Source organism: Triturus cristatus, chromosome 9, assembly GCF_964204655.1.
Source record: "Triturus cristatus chromosome 9, aTriCri1.1, whole genome shotgun sequence".
Taxonomy (NCBI): domain Eukaryota; kingdom Metazoa; phylum Chordata; class Amphibia; order Caudata; family Salamandridae; genus Triturus; species Triturus cristatus.
In genome coordinates, this window is record NC_140592.1 from 107,583,698 (window position 1) to 107,599,947 (window position 16,250).

General features: G+C 44.3%; 1 protein-coding gene across 5 annotated transcripts in view; it reads right to left on the minus strand.

The window, feature by feature from the left end:
• The window catches only part of ITPR1 (inositol 1,4,5-trisphosphate receptor type 1), a 1,957,366-nt gene that overhangs the window by 1,050,215 nt on the left and 890,901 nt on the right, over nucleotides 1–16,250 (minus strand). For all 5 annotated transcript variants that reach the window (XM_085624511.1, XM_085624509.1, XM_085624508.1 and 2 more), the window contains one exon: nucleotides 6,881–7,022. In XM_085624511.1, coding sequence (XP_085480637.1) covers nucleotides 6,881–7,022 — 142 coding nt within the window. The remainder of the gene's footprint in view (nucleotides 1–6,880; nucleotides 7,023–16,250) is intronic.

Sequence of the window (16,250 nt, forward strand, 5' to 3'; positions counted from 1 at the left end):
ATTGCATGTATGGTAGATTAATGCTACAATATCTCAGAACAAGATGTCTTGAAAACCGACTTGTTGGCATAAGCAAGTCCTGCTTTGTTCTCATTTTAAGAGCTCAATATACCAAGTTTCTGTTCATCCTAACAGCTGAGGCGAGCAACATGCAAGTATTAACATTGTATTGGTGGGGGGGGGGGGGGGGGGGGGGGGGGAGAGAGACTACAAACTACATAGCATATGTTCAGGTAGTTAGTGACTAAAAAAAAAATTGGGGAATGCTCACTAAAGGCGAATCTTCTACGACTATTTTCATTCCAAACTATCTAATAGCTGATCAGCTACATCGCATGCATCCGTTGTTTGCGATTTCCCTACCACGTTTTGATAACCGTGGTTGTGAATTCGTGGCATCTGGACTATGGCTAAAGGGCTTTTCTGGGTCATTATGGAGCCAGACTCCAGGGGAGAGAGTGAGGCTGCTTCTCAAACCCAAGATACCAGAAATATCTGTGTTGGACCAAGTGCACAAGCATACAGCCAGAAACTGGTCAAATTTAAAGATCAGTTCAGAGCATTTTCTGGCAAAGGTCCACTCCACATAGAAAAAAAGTGCAGCAGACAACATGGCTCCAGGATCCAGTGCTCTAAGCTTTCGGATCTCCCAGATGAGACCGAAGGGCATTTAGACCATGCAAGTAACTTCAGCATCATCCTCCACAGCCAAGTGACGATGAAACAAGTCAATGCAGCCGCCTCTTCCTGCTTCCACACACTTTGCACGCTCCACAGAATCTTCAGATAGATCCCAACCAACCCCAGAAAGACTGCCACTCAGGCCCTTGTCACCAGCTGCCTGGAGTACAGCAGTGCCCTCCTACACCCAGCTCCTCAGAAGACTCCAAACCATACAGAATGCTGCAGCCAGGCTCGTCCCGGACCTCTCCAAACGAACCTGCATCGCTTTCCACGAGACCTCCACTGGCTCACCATCCAGAAAAGATGCCAGTTCAAGATCCTCACGCACGCCTACAAGGCCCTCCATGGCCTAGGACCTGCCTACATCAACCATCGACAACTTCCACCAACCCGCTACACATCTGTGCTCCTCTTCACTTGCAACCCCGCCCACACATCCTTCGCATCAGTAGTCGCTCCTTCCCGTACACTGCTGCGAAAACCTGGAACGCCTCCAGCTCTATATAGCCCTCTCGCTGGCAGACTTCAGAAAGACTCAAGACCTGGCTGACGGCCAATAGTGGCGACAGTCTTGCACTTTACTAACGCTTCTGATGGATTTGTTTGTAAGCAGCTGGCCTGTGGAGTTTGGTGCAGATGAACATCCAAGTGCATGAACGCTACGTCTTTCAGAAAGTCATTCAAACTCGGATCTAACCAAGTGGATCGGGTCCTTCCAGGTCTAAGGTCTGGCAGTAATTATAAACGGATCCTCTGGCTCCGTATTCAGTCCCTTAATTTCACAAGGGAAACACTGATCGATTTCTGAACAATGACTGAAAACGTTATGCTAACTCACTTCAGCAATATAGCTCCTGCTTACATTTCACACACTTCCTAAGAGTGTTTGCTTTTTCCAGGGTAACGTACTGCTGCAGTTGTTTCGAGCAGCAGGTTACTCATGTATAGTCCATGCTGTGAAACGAGTTTCCTGTAGGTGATTTCTGGTTGTGAGCTCTGCAGTGGAGGCTGGAGGCAGTAGGAGTTACTCTACCCTTCAGAGGGGTCATAAAGGGGCACAGTCTGCATGCTCAGCCAATGGCATCTGCAGCTCGCACAGAGCAATGGCCACGCGTGCCAGGTGAAACTGATCCCATGCACAAGTGAGTGACGGCGGTGCACCCCTGGAGAAATATTGAGAGGAAGAAAGAGCAGTGGCTCCAAATGAGTGGGTATCTGCGGTCTGCAAGCGCCTGTAAAATGAAGGCGTGCCGAAGAGGAGTGAGATGAGGGTTGAGATACGCAGATGGAGGATTCCACACAGATGTGGGGAGACCAGGGCATTAAATGTGTGAGACTGCAGAGGAAAATGATGTGAACATAATGAGAGTGACAGACTCCAAAGAACACTACCCTTCTCCAGATGAAATTCATGCTCCTGTTTTCAGACTTGAACCATCTTTTAATCCGCATTATACACAATAACATCACTGGTGTTACTCGCTCATCAGATACTTCTAACAAGCATTCGCAAAGTCAATACACTTTGCTTGTTTAGGTGCATGTCCGGATGCAATCAAAGCTCACAGAGGCACCAACATACTGACCGGGTAGTAGGCTATGGGTAGCACAGGATTTTAGTTTGTGTTTTAAGCCACGCCGTTAATTCTATCATTGGCTACCATTTCAGAAAGCAAGTTGAAATCTGTTTGACATACAGATGGCTGCATTTACACCATCCATGCTATTGATGAGCTAAGTATTATCATGCCCGACAGACAGGCTGGCTCATGCTCTTCAAAAATTCCCCAGGTTTTATAAAGCCTTCATGAGTGGCCAGGCGGTCTCTGTCCAGGCCATTACATTGTGGAACTACTGTCCACCTGAATCTCACCATCCTTACTTTCCTTCAGGAAGGAACTGAAACCTGGCTGTACACTTTATAACTCCACCTTCAGCCACTGCCTTAACAGGACACCTTCAGCTAAGAGTGCACTTCATAAGATGTCATTACATGTCCACTTAGAAATGAAAGTAAACATTTTTCATCTCAATTGGGGACACAGTCCTCCTGCAATGAGGTCTTTTAAAAACATAAATGTAGGCATACTTAACTGTCACCCCGTACGTCTGCTACCGGACAACATCCACCTTTCTTCGAAATTAGTGTAAGCAGGCTAGACAATGATGGGGCTTCTTCTATTGCTCAATTTTGACGAATATTGCGAGTTAGACGCACTTCTTTAATAATCAGTGTTTAGGACAATGGTGCTATGGTTGGAATTGGAAATCTGCACAATAACCATATGTTTATAGTACCTGCGTGTCGGAGGTCATTCTTAAACATATATGTACTGCATTGTCCTTATTTTTTGACAAGTACTATCCACATGCTTACCGGAATATTTACACAAAATGCTCCTGTGCTTCAGGCCAGAATCCAGAGACAGACTTATGCCAGAGTGCTAAACCAATACACTGATGTCTCCTTCGGTCTGTTGCATCCAATTGAGGTTTTATTCAAGTGTTGGGTATCCCTCTGGAAATAATGTGCGTTCCCTCCTTGTATTCATCTGACATATGATGTACAAGTGACTATCTTTCCTTTTCGTTAGCCTTCGTATCTGTGCAACAAAGAGGTTGCACTGGTGATTCTCCATCTCATAGATGTTCTCTGCAGCGTCCAGCCGGTCTACTTACGAATTTTACATCACCTCCAGCTTGTTTTACATTTTTTGTGACCATGTAAGTAGCAATTGCTATTTTTATGCGGCAACAACAACTACATAAGGAAGGGTGTCAGCTTAAAAATAGTCTGCTAGAATCACTTGTTTATTACAAAACAAGAGTGTGTTTTAGAAAACTAAATAGAAAGAAAAGGTGACCTTAGTTAAGACTGTAGATAAAGGACGAAGCAACTCTTACCTGTTACTCTGCATTGATAATAGGGTCATCAAAAACCAAAACATATGCACCTAGTCGATGCTGCATTGATAACACTCAAGGAAGAACTTGTGAATAAGAAACCACCTCTGAACTAAACCCCCACCTGAAATTTCAACCAAAACGTCTACTCGTTCACAGGCATTCATATAAAAACCTGTGAGTTCCCTGCCACATAATGCAGAGATCAAAAACTGCTTCGCAAATCTATTATTGTTACACCCTTGTTTAATTCAGAGTCACAATTAATTTAATTCAAAATCACAATGTCTTAATTCAGGAGGCGAACACCCTCATCCAATTTACTCCTGTGTTATATGCCTGTATGTGTATTGGAGCATGCGAAGGCTCTAGGCACTTTAAGAGAGACCACTGAATAGCTTAGAGACACTATTCCCACCTCATTAGTGCCTCTCCTATTCTTAACAATGGTAGATCCAAGTGACACAAACTGGAGAGATGAGAAATGGTAGCATTGGTCCCCAAACATCCTTGTTACATAGTGCATGGAAGTCTGAGGAAGCATGAAGAGATTTTTGTTGCAGAAAGTGTGGTATGTTCCACACAAACCCCTTGACTATCAGTCAGGCACATTCCAGCAGAAACTGCTTCGGCTCAGGTGGGGTGTGCAGACATTCAATGGGAGAAACATTCCTACAAGGAGTATCAATGCATGATTCAGGTGCTGATTTATCTGATAACAGTTTGAGGCAGCCTGTTCTACATCCACATCATGGCAATAAAAGTAAACAGGAGGAACACAGATCCCCGATTAAGCCCGGATACACCTGAAAGAAATGCTTGATATTATACATTCACTAGGTCAAAGTTAGGAGCATAGAAAGGCGACCGGGCAATAAATCTCCATGTGCAAAAGGAAAACAGTAAGCTGCTTTGCAGCAAAGGATGGATGAGTATTGAGTACTGTATTGTACCAAAGGCATATCATATGATCCCAAGGAGCACAGTGTCTACAGCGCACTTGTTTCAAACAGTGGCAATCAGACAACGTTCACAGGTTGTTATCCAACACATGATTTGTGTACACTTCGAGAACATGACTGACTTCATGATGGGGCTTTCGCAATAGAGAAAACACATGAGAGGTCAAACATATTCCCTCTCCATGGGGTGAGTGTGGACCCGGATGAACATCAAATAGGCTTTGCAAGTGACTGCTTGTACATTGAACACCAGATGTACAAAACCGCAACCACTTGCTACTGTATTGAGACCTGGGAGTCCTTTCCATGCTGCTGTCTATCTCACGTCATCAGAGGAGAGTCCTAGGCGAATGGCTAGTCTCAAGCAGAATTGCCTAGAGGAGTAGCGGACCCTTTCCTTTGTCCATCGCAAGAGGCTCTTGCCTCCGTGCATGACAATGTGCCAGCCCCTGTAAGAGGTGCAGAGTGTTGGTTGTAAATACCATGCAGTCAATGGTGCCACCAGAACGACAGCACACAGGGCTGGTCTACAATCCTTACAATTACTCTTGCAAGAACACTTGGTGGGAGAACGATATACCAGTTACTGTAACATGATACCAACTCAGAGACCAGGCACACATTACATGAGACACAAATACATTTCCTGTTCACAAGTGACACATATGCAGGTGTCTGGTCAACAAAGGCCTCACAGATGGGAGATGAAAGCCGGCCTGGCTATGCTTTTATTCGTATGGGGAGCGGACAGGCCTTTCAAGGCAGCCAGCTCCAGACTGAGCAGCACTGCAATGAGAACGATACAGATGAAAAGGGCCTAGGATAGGACCAGACTATTGCTTCCCAACAGAGTGCTGGGATTTATGAACTTTCGCCTTTCTGATTAGGAGGGCACTAGAAAACAACCAATACAATGGGACACTAGAAGGATAAGAAGAACACTAAGCTTCAATAATCGGTGATTTACTTCGTGTGACCCACAAAACTTCTGGAGAGACCCCACAGTTCTCCAATTCTTGGACAAATTTGACGAAGTACTTTGGCTGTGGCAGGTGGGGCATTTACTTGCAAATTGGGAGAATAAACCCTCCATTTAAAGAATGGACATTGGTGTATCAGGACAGAATTTGACTGGCCTGTACCCAGTGAGCTGTCGGGAGGAGCAACAAGCATCACCAATGCAGACTAAATAGGTCAGCTTCCGCTATGCAAAATTGCAGGTGTCCCAGGCGTCTCCAGAAGTAAAAGGCAATAACGGATCAGCAAGCTGAGATCCTGTCTCCATGAATGACATTTTCTATGGGTAAAAGGCTCACACTTTTTCCTCTTCAGAATGTATACTATAAACTAATACATATTTGTAATTATAAATGGAATGTGTTAAACTGAAGCCTTTTTGGTCTTTTAAAATTTTAAGTAAGCAGCAAAAACGTCTGACACCTTCCCACCAGACAGGTTTAAAGTATGGTTAGCAATGGACTTTCAAATGTTAAAGAACATGCAAGCAGATGTGTAAACACACAAGTGCCTGTATTCAGAAGAAAGGGCATTGTTTGACTAGGGAATATCACCGTTCCCATCTTAAGTCTGAAAACAACCTGCTACCATGCTGCACTACTGCTAAAGCCTGGTCCTGGGTCAACATTTTAAAATTCTGTCTGGTGAAGGAACTAGTTTACCACATACGGGTGCAATATGCAATAGGCCCCCATTCCTCTTCCTTTCCCCCATGCTTGGCTTGTTTTGAGGGAAAAGGCGAGTTTGATCATCCCTCAGCAGAGTAACTTGTACCAGATTCTCCTGTGACAATGACTAGAGGTCGGGGTAGCCTTGAGATTGGTGGATACCTTGAGAGAGAATGGAAATTATTCAAAGTAAAATGAGAACAATGAGTCCATACGTTTTTAGGACGGTCGCTAGAAAAATAGAAGCAACTGGAGGAACAGGAAGACTGTTGAACATTACATGTGGCTGCCTGATGACTGCTGAGCCAGACTCCAAGATAAACTACTGCGCCCCACGAGACCGGAGGTATTAACCCAAAGTGAAATTAAAAGACTATATAAAATCTACAAAATCCTCCATCACCAAACAGGCTGAGAACCCCATTCTGCTTTCCTCCAACCTTGTCTTAAACATGTTGCAGTCAGCACTTACTTTAAAAGGATGTCAATCTTGTACAAAGGTACAAGTAATGTATAGTGTTGAGGGCCACTTAATTGAATCCATTCGCTGCTTTTGTGTTCTCAACTATGGCGCTCATTAGCATTCCATAAATTCAGTGTACAAAGTTAAGTGACTAGGACAGTCCCAAAAGAACCACACATTACCTCAAAAGTGAGCTTGTTCTTCTCCTTATCAGAGAAAGGGAACCTTTGGCAAACCACATCCCTCAGGTACTCTTCCACAAACTCCATAGTTTGAGCGAACCGCTCCTTGATCTCATCCTTCGATGTCCCACTGCTGTCATAACTAAGAAAATAGGAAACATTTTAACATTACTGGGGTTCAAAATCATGGACAAGTACAATGCAAAGTTAAGTGAAGTACAGATTCAAATAACTTTCCATATTGACATGCACTTAAAACTCATTTCTCATCTGGGACCAATGGACTTTCCATCAACTACTGGAGAAGATTTGAGCACCACTGGGGTATGGTTTTTTTTTTTTTCATATTACAAGGATTATGCAACTGGCATAACCTTTCCCCAGTACCAATTCCCATGACAATGAAGCCACAGGCATATTTGGCAGAGCATTGGTATCAGGGTGCTACGATATGCCAAGTTAATTCCAATTTGACCAAGTACAAGGATCATGTACTGCGGTCAGAAACCCTTTAATATGCATGGCCATTGACGGCACAGTTGGACAGGTGCCAAATTTCAAAATTATGCAGTCCCTACTTAGAGGTAAATTTAGACAGAACATTCTCATTGAAGTGAAACTCAGTTATGTACCTTGTGATCTAATAGCCGCTACCAATAATAGAATTATCCAACTACCCCCAATGCAAGAAAGAAAAGTCACTCCAGAAATGTCATCTTAAAGCTTGCTCATGACAAGGATTGCTGTAGTCCAGGAGAAAGTTCCTGAAGTTTATTTAGGTTTTCCAGACTCTCCCTCAGGTGATTCCACCGGGTGTGCTACAGTCCGTGCAAAGGTGGATGACTAGTTGAACTGGGAAACTAGTAAGGCTATTGAATCTGTAGCTGATGCTACACACCAGACCAAGAGGGCAGGGAGCCACAGACTCGCAATTACAGTGTAGCAACAGTTCACTGTAGAATGGTGCAAGCACGAGGAGGAAAAGCAAAGGTAAGCTCCCTTCTTTTAAGAGTCTTATTGCTGTCAAAGACAAAAAGGTGCAAATGGTGGCGGGGGCATAACTCGCCAGTGACAAAAGACCTTGATTCGATTTGAGACGTCAAGGTACCTAGGGAGCTCAACACCTTTCCATCACTTTCACCCCAATCCAAACAACCTCAGCCCTTTTAGATTGCGGATTTGAGAGATGGAAGGTGAAGTGCACAAACGTAGGAGGTATTTACAAACCCTTTAAGCCACTTGAATAAAAAATATATTTCAGCCTACCAGAGAGATTAAGGAATGGTCGGCTAAGCCACTGGGTTATGGAACCATCCTGTAAATCAGTTACAAGTTACTCAATAGGATTCAGAAATGGCTTCAAATATACAGCGACAAACTACCTATATCAGTCTTTTATCACCTACTAAACAAACACCTGTGATAAGTTCCATTTCTAAATAGCATAGGAACAAGAAAACCAAACAGAACAGTGAGATGACCAACTGGAAAGTACTCTTACTAGTCTATACAAGACAATGAATAGAGAACCTGCAAACTCCCACACTGCTGTAACACATTGGCTAGGATACACAAACAGGGAAATAAGACAAGTGTTGGAGAGAATGAGGGGTGACTGCACTACTGCATAATTTCTAAAAACATCCTAGGAATATTGTGAAGAGCGGATGATGCTGTAAAAATGTAATATAGGCCACAAGAAAGCATTAATGTTGCGGGGGTGTCCATTAAGACAGGCCTCCCCTCACACTCAAAACAGAGAAAAAAATGGCACCGTTGTAGCAAGTCGCAAGACCAAAAAAACCACACAAAAAAAGGTGTACAGGTGGCAGGACCAGCTGCACAGAAAGTGGATTGTCATGTTTGTGGAAAATCCAATAGCAAAAGTTAGTCCCCTGGCAAGTTAGATACAAAATAGGACCACATTCTAGGATACTGTTAAACCGAATCCTGGAAATACACACTCCTGTTACCTTAGGGCAGCAAGTGTTATCCCATTGGAAATGGGACATTCGACCAGTCATGGAGTCGACCAAGATGGAGCCCTGGAGGACATCATGGGTGTACACTAATAAACATAGGGGTGACATTTGGGGTGACATTTGAGCTGCATGGAACCAAACAGTGTTGGGTGAACTGTGTAAAGCACTGTTTAAGTCTTGGTAGGGCTGGGAAAAATGAGGCAATACATTTTGAGGTATTTTTAGGGGAGAGTTGATTGATAGGATTGTTAAGGGGGTGGAGGGGATCAGGAGGAATGGTGAAGTTACTTTTTCCACCCCCACTGTTAAAATGTGCTTCTTATATACTTGGTTCAATCTTCAGGAAAGAACAGATTTAAACTTAACAGCAACCGTCTGTTAGTTGTGTCACAGTAATCCTGTGTATTTTTGGTATAGGGACAATTTGCACCAGTTTTGTGGTAAGGCAAACCCAGTTTAAAAGTTAATCTGTCAGGCAGAAAATATGTTTTCCGAAGAAATACATCGATATTGCACATTGTGTACCCTGGGCATAAATAGGTTGTTTAAAGAATAACCAAGGAAAGAGGAGAGCAGGTGATTTCTGCTTCTAAATTAGCTTGCTGAGCACGTTCTTTTGCCGGAGCCAATCTGTGATTGGCTGTAAATGTAGTGCATTTATATAGCGCTCCGCTCACCCCCGAAAGGGTCTCTCAGGCGCTGTGCACATACCGCTGTGGAACCCTTCCTGGCCTTTCCCCGTGAAGTACACACTCCTGGGCACCCCCAAGGTGAAGCCAGGCATCCTAGAGCTGTTGGGGCCGTTGTGGAGATTAAGCAAGCTATTGCCCAGAGTTGCAGAGTGGGACCCATGATTTGAATAGGCACCGAGGCGAGAATTATCGGGTCCGGGGAAATTGAGCCCAAGACCCGCCGAGGAGGGAATTGAACCCTGGTCCGGGCCAGACCACTGCATCAGGGTCTGCCGCTCTAACCATTGAGTCACACTTCTCCACACATTCCACCTGTCCAGAGCTCACAGCCACAGCTACAATCAGTAGCGGCTGCTATCTGACAAAAATGGTGGTGCAGCACAGCATGACAATAAGAAAAAAAAAGTTGACTCACTTACCTGCCACTGGCTGCTTCGGTGCTCCTCTGCTACTAGTGCACAGGCACCTTTGTCGGTCTAGATGCTGCTGTCATGCTGGTTATACTATTACCCAGTATGACAGAAGCGCCAGAATTAGTCTGAGCAGGCGGAGTTTGCGCTCCCACGGGGAATAGGAACCTGTGCCTGCTGTTCTCTACCCAGCAAATGCCGCTCGGGCCAGAGAGATCAGTGCGCATGTCGGTTTGGCCATCCTAATACAACTGGCCAAACCAACATCGCAATGCCCACCACTCCTCCTCCATGCTTGTTTCAGTGCGTGGTCATGATGGCCCCCACCCCTAAGACTCTGCTTGTGAAGAAAAATATAATGAGAATAAAATAGTTTTACTATTTTATATTTTTCAGGTCTGCATCTGCTGGCCGGAGGGGAGGGGCAACGCTCCTCCGCCATAACGGACTAGTCTCCGTTGGCTACAATGCTGAAGTGAAAGTTTTGCAACCGTGTGAATACTCTTGCTTGATGCAAAAATGTAGCTTTGTTGCCAGGCTTCTGATTTTGATCAACAGTAGACCTGTCCCTTAAAATAGCTTTGAAATTGTCATGATCAGTCAATACATGCCACATCACTGCTCACACCCCAGAAAATGATGGCAGAAACAGTATACAACCAACTAGTGTCATTTTACAACAAGTGTTTGCTACTGGTAGCTCCCCAGCATTCTCGTAGTTCTTGTAGGTGAAGCCTAGCACAGTACCTCAGACAGTCGGTACCTATCATATTGAACAAGGCAGCATTGTTCATCTCAAGACCCTAGGAGTGACAGCAAGCAACACCAATTGCAGGAGCTCATGCAAACACCCAAATACACTGTGTTGGCCTACAGGGTCTGCCACATGACCATATGTACCACTCTCAATCTACCTAAGTGAGAGAGTTTTGTCATGTTCTGGGCATTGGTCTATCAGTTGCACCATGTGTATGAACAAGGAGCCATAAAAGTGTGCTTGCAGTAACTTGAGCAGTAACCAGTGCCGACCCATTGAAGGGCAGGACTGCATCGAGCCAAAGTAAAAATTTGGTAGTTGGGTGCAGGAGCAGTTCAAGAGGTGAGAGCAGGGTATGTATGACTCAAGAGCAGAGACGATTAAGCACCACGTGTATGCCTTCGACATGTGTGCCTCCCAATAAACAGTGTAGCTCCCTGGAAACTATGCCTAGTTTGAAGGACCATCAAAAGACCAAAAGTCCATGCTACCCCTTATCATGAGGTATACATCTCTGGCACAATGGTGCCAGTTCATAGAGTGTGGTACGAGACTGGGATGTCCCCTCTTCCCCTTCCTATTTGATCTTACCATAGAATTGCTTGCAAAAATCTGGATCATTCAGGGATTCGAGGATTTTGCACATCAGGTGACATTGACTTTCATTGTATGAAGATGACATTTTGCTTTATGTGACTGACCCCACCCATTCCTTCCTAGAGTTATTTCATACACTGGAGGAATATGGAGGGTACTCAGGATACTGTGTTAATTGGGAAAAGTCTATACTGGATCCCTCTCAAGAGAATGCTTCCCTTCCTCCCCTCTACCATCGCTTGACACAAACTATCCTGGGATCCAAACTCTTAGGGATCTTTCTGACATTGCAGCAGGAGGAACGTGCCAAGCATAACCTAAGTAGCGTTATAGGCACCTGGTGTGCAGAGACGGAACGATGGTGGGGGCCTCCTCCTTACATTAGGGCTGCTATGTTTAAAATGATATAACTTCCCACACTACTTTACGGCTTCCAACATGTACTACCTTTTTCCTCTAGGGGCCTTCTCCATGCTAGAAGGTAACTTAAGAACCTTACTTACTAGGGGAGAATAGACAGCCCAGAATAGCCCTGTCGACCCTTCAGTGTAACCAATAAAGTTACGGAATTGTCATGCCGGATATAAGAGCGTATTGTTGGGCGTCCCATCTTATTCACATTAAAGATTGGATATAATCCCCTCAAGAACACTTTACCTTCAAATTAGAAAGAACTCAAAGGGTGACAAAATCCTGTCTTCACTACCTATAAGGGGGGCCACGGGACCCATCAACTCCTTTCTGCCACTCAGGTGGCAATCACAGCATGGGTCAAGGCAACAAAATCTATTGGATCGTACCATAAACCCACTAGAGTAACGCCACTGTGGGAGTGGAGATGGTTGTCTTAATTAGGTAAACTAAAAGGCTTTCGGACTTGGATGGGATCTCAAAGGTGGGCGATCTAATGGAACATGGAGACATAGCTCAGTTTTCCCCTCTCCGACTAGAGTATGGCATGCATAGAAACCAGTTTTTTACATAAGCGGTTTGACATACATAAAGGCACAGTGCTTTCCAGGGGAGGGAATGCAGGACTTCGCTCCATTGGAAGGGAGGCCACCTATAGATCTCTCATGAATAACAAACCTGACACCCTAAAAGGCCTATGAGAGAAATGGATGGTTGATGTGGGTATCAGAAGACATTGAATGGGATGCAGCCTTGATGCATCCGAGAAGTCACAATTAAGGCACGAATCTGACTAGTACAATATAAAATTCTTCATCATGTCAAATATGATAGGCGTCATTTACACGCCATAGGAAGGACTCCCCATCAATACAGTTTGCGAAGCAACGATGCTGAGGGCTCCTTTTCCCAGACTTTTTGGTCTTACCCTCACATGCAATCACATTGGCGCCTTATAGTTGGGGAACTTAGTGCTGTACTTTCATTGTCTCTTACTTTAGACCCCAAATTCCTTCTTCGAGGTGTTCCCAATGAAGTTGATTTGACCAGGGCTCAATTATTGTTCTGTGGGCTTGCAATGGTGGTGGCAAAGAGGGATGTGGCAAAATATTGGGGGAATCAGAGAATGGCCCAACACTACAGAAGTGGAAGAGGGGTTATATATATATGGCGGCAGATAAAGTGACTTACTAATGAAGGTTGTTCCTGAAAGTTCCGGAAAATCTGGGTTAAATGGATATCCTACTAGCAGGAAACTCCACTGGAAGACAACCTAAGATCATGAGAAGGAGATGGGGGATAGCTATTTGAACTATCGTTGATGGTAAGAGACTGTTGTGCGATGTGCTCTAGTGTTCTCATTACGGTGGGGCTCTGTCGGATGTTGGGCAGGAGGGCCGGGGTGGAAGGGTTAAGAGTTGTATTGTGTTCTTTGAATGTATCAACAATGAAGGTTGCTATGCAACTGTGGTTGATATGCTTGTGTTGTAGCATTTATAGAAAAACAAATAAAACATTAAAAAAACATTGTGCTTTTTCTTGGCATAATAGGACCAGTGGCATAAAAATGTCCATCCGTGACTATTTTGGCCATTTCTGGTCTAGTTGTAGCATAATGGCAGCTGTCTTTGGATATTAACAGCATGACTGGCCTACTTTTAACCATCCCTGACAATGGGGGCTACCACTCGCATAATAATGGTCATCACTGATATATGGTGAGCATCCTGGCCAATGTTGTGTCCAGCCTTGGCAAAGTGGTTTCTCTGGTTTAGCAGTGTTCAACTGTGAAATATTACAGGTATACTTGGTGTTAAATCATACATAGCTTAGGATTATAATACTGGTCATTTCAAGATGAATCTGTCGAAACAGGCATTTTTACAGGTGAGTCCTCAAAAACAAGCTATTTGGGACACTTGCCTGAAAATGAACACTGATATTTTGAAGGCATTATGTAGTCACTATTTTGTGGTGAAAAATTGCTAGTGGCCAGGGAGAGCGAGAGCATTCCTTGAGTAGAGGTAGCCACAATAGTCTGTTGAGGTCATACGGTAATTACATTTCGTATGATAAGACACCAGCAAGAGGTCGAAAAACTTAGCTCTATGTATCTATGTCTATTTTTACAAATAAAGGGCCGAAAGAGATCCTGAGTAACTTGGAGACTGTATAAGATAAATTATCAATCAATCCTAATTAACATGTGGGTCTAGAAACCTAACTTCCTGACTAGAAAGGTTGATTGGATGACAGCTCCACTTTTGGTGAGCTGCCGAAGGGATGGCTAACGCACTACTTGTATACTGTAGTGCTAAAGACGTTGGGTTAGAGAATAAAGTAAAAAGCAAATCCTGATTAGGGGATGTCCCCCTGAGCACAACATGAGAGCCCACCAAGTGTGGGTGTTGAGGGTAAGTAAAGCTAAACAGTCAATTGATTCAAAATGCATCAGTGCGCTGTACGAGGCATTTTATTCCTTGTTTGATACTTATATCTTCATATCAAAAAACATCAACAAATTAGTTTAGAAATATACATTGTGTCGTTCACATTTGTAGGTCCCAAGAGAACAAAGAAAATGCTTTACCATGTTTTTGAGGACTGTTAGCATTGTTAAACCCATGTTTTGTCAGAAACACTAAGCAACCCTGCTCTGTTCCAGCTAGGGTTATATTTTTTGCTACGAGATTGAGATAATTTGTTTCTCCAAGATGTACACAGGAATTATCATAAACCCATTAGTGTGCAGTTTCACTCTTGTTTGAAACAAGTTGCTATACTGTTTCCTCCAATGCAGGATATTGTTTCGTGTCATGAACCTAACAACTTTACTCCAGACATGCTTTGTTCGATAATTTAAAATGAGATAGAACATGTCATACACTAGCCCACATTTTTACAATTATGTCAGTTTGCATGGCCAACCAACAATACTTGCATACTAGAAGGAATACCATGGATTGAAATGAACAAGTTACTTACCTTCGGTAACGCTTTTTCTGGTGGATACAGTATCTGCCTGTGGATTCCTCACCTTGTGAATATCCCCTGCGCCAGCATTCCACGGAACTTTTCTTCCCCAGCATTCCACGTCGACGTGGGCGACGTCACAATACATCGGCTCCGCACGCGACTCCGTACGACGTCATCGGAGCCATAAGAAGCCCACGTCGGCGTGATGACGTCAGTTCCACCCATTTTTTCCGTGCCTTCGAGGCGAACAGGTGAACCAACGACAATTCCAAGTATACACAGTATATAGAAAACCAATACATATACATAGCATACAAAACAAAGGAATGCTAATCAAACAAGCATTTCCTACAACTGTACCATACAGCATAAAAACATAACTACAAGACCTCTTTCATGGTATACAAAGGTGGACAACGGGGAGGCGGGTGGGTTGGTGAGGAATCCACAGGCAGATACTGTATCCACCAGAAAAAGCGTTACCGAAGGTAAGTAACTTGTTCTTCTGATGGATACATCTGCCAGTGGATTCCTCACCTTGTGAATAGATTCCCACAGCAGTCCCCACCCCCGGAGGAGGGTGTCCACCTTTCTATACCAGAAAGTCTTGCAAGACAGAGCGCGCGAAGTGGCCCTCCCTCCTCATCTCAGAGTCCAAGCAATAATGCTTTGCGAAAGTATGGAGGGAGGCCCAAGTCGCGGCCTTACAAATATCTGCCACAGGAACACCCCGGGCCAGAGCAGATGTTGAAGACTTAGCTCTAGTAGAGTGAGCACGAATACCCTCAGGAGGAGTCTTACCAGCCAAGGCGTAGCAGATCTTGATGGTCAGTATAATCCATCTTGACAGCGTGCGCTTGTGCACCGCTTTACCTTTAGAACGACCAACGTAGCCAATAAAAAGCTGGTCATCAATACGAAAGTCCTCGGTCCTGTCCAAATAAAAACTCATAGCCCTCTTCGGGTCAAGGCGATGGAGTCTTTCTTCTTCTTTGGAAGGATGAGGGGGTGGATAAAAAACAGGGAGGGTAATAGACTGCCCCAAATGGAAAGGAGTAACAACTTTTGGCAGGAAAGCAGCCCTGGTCCTGAGAACCATCCTTTCAGCATGTAAGGTAAGAAAAGGAGGTTTGGAACTAAGAGCTTGAAGCTCACTCACCCTCCTTGCCGAGGTTATGGCTACAAGAAAAACCACCTTAAAGGACAACAGCCTCAAAGGACAATTATGAAGAGGCTCAAACTGGGACCCCATTAAAAAGGTTAAGACAAGATTAAGGTCCCACTGAGGCATTACAAATGGAGTAGGAGGAAACATGTTTGTAAGGCCCTTTATGAACCTCAGAACAACCGGAGATTTAAACAACGAAGGTTGATCTGGAAGGCACAGAAATGCCGATAAGGCCGAAAGGTAGCCCTGGACCGTGGCCACAGCACAGCCCTGCTGAGCCAAGGAAAGAGCAAACTGAAGCACATCAGAAAGATGAGCCTTTAAAGGGTCAATGGACCTCTCTCCACACCACTTTACAAACTTAGACCACCTGTAGG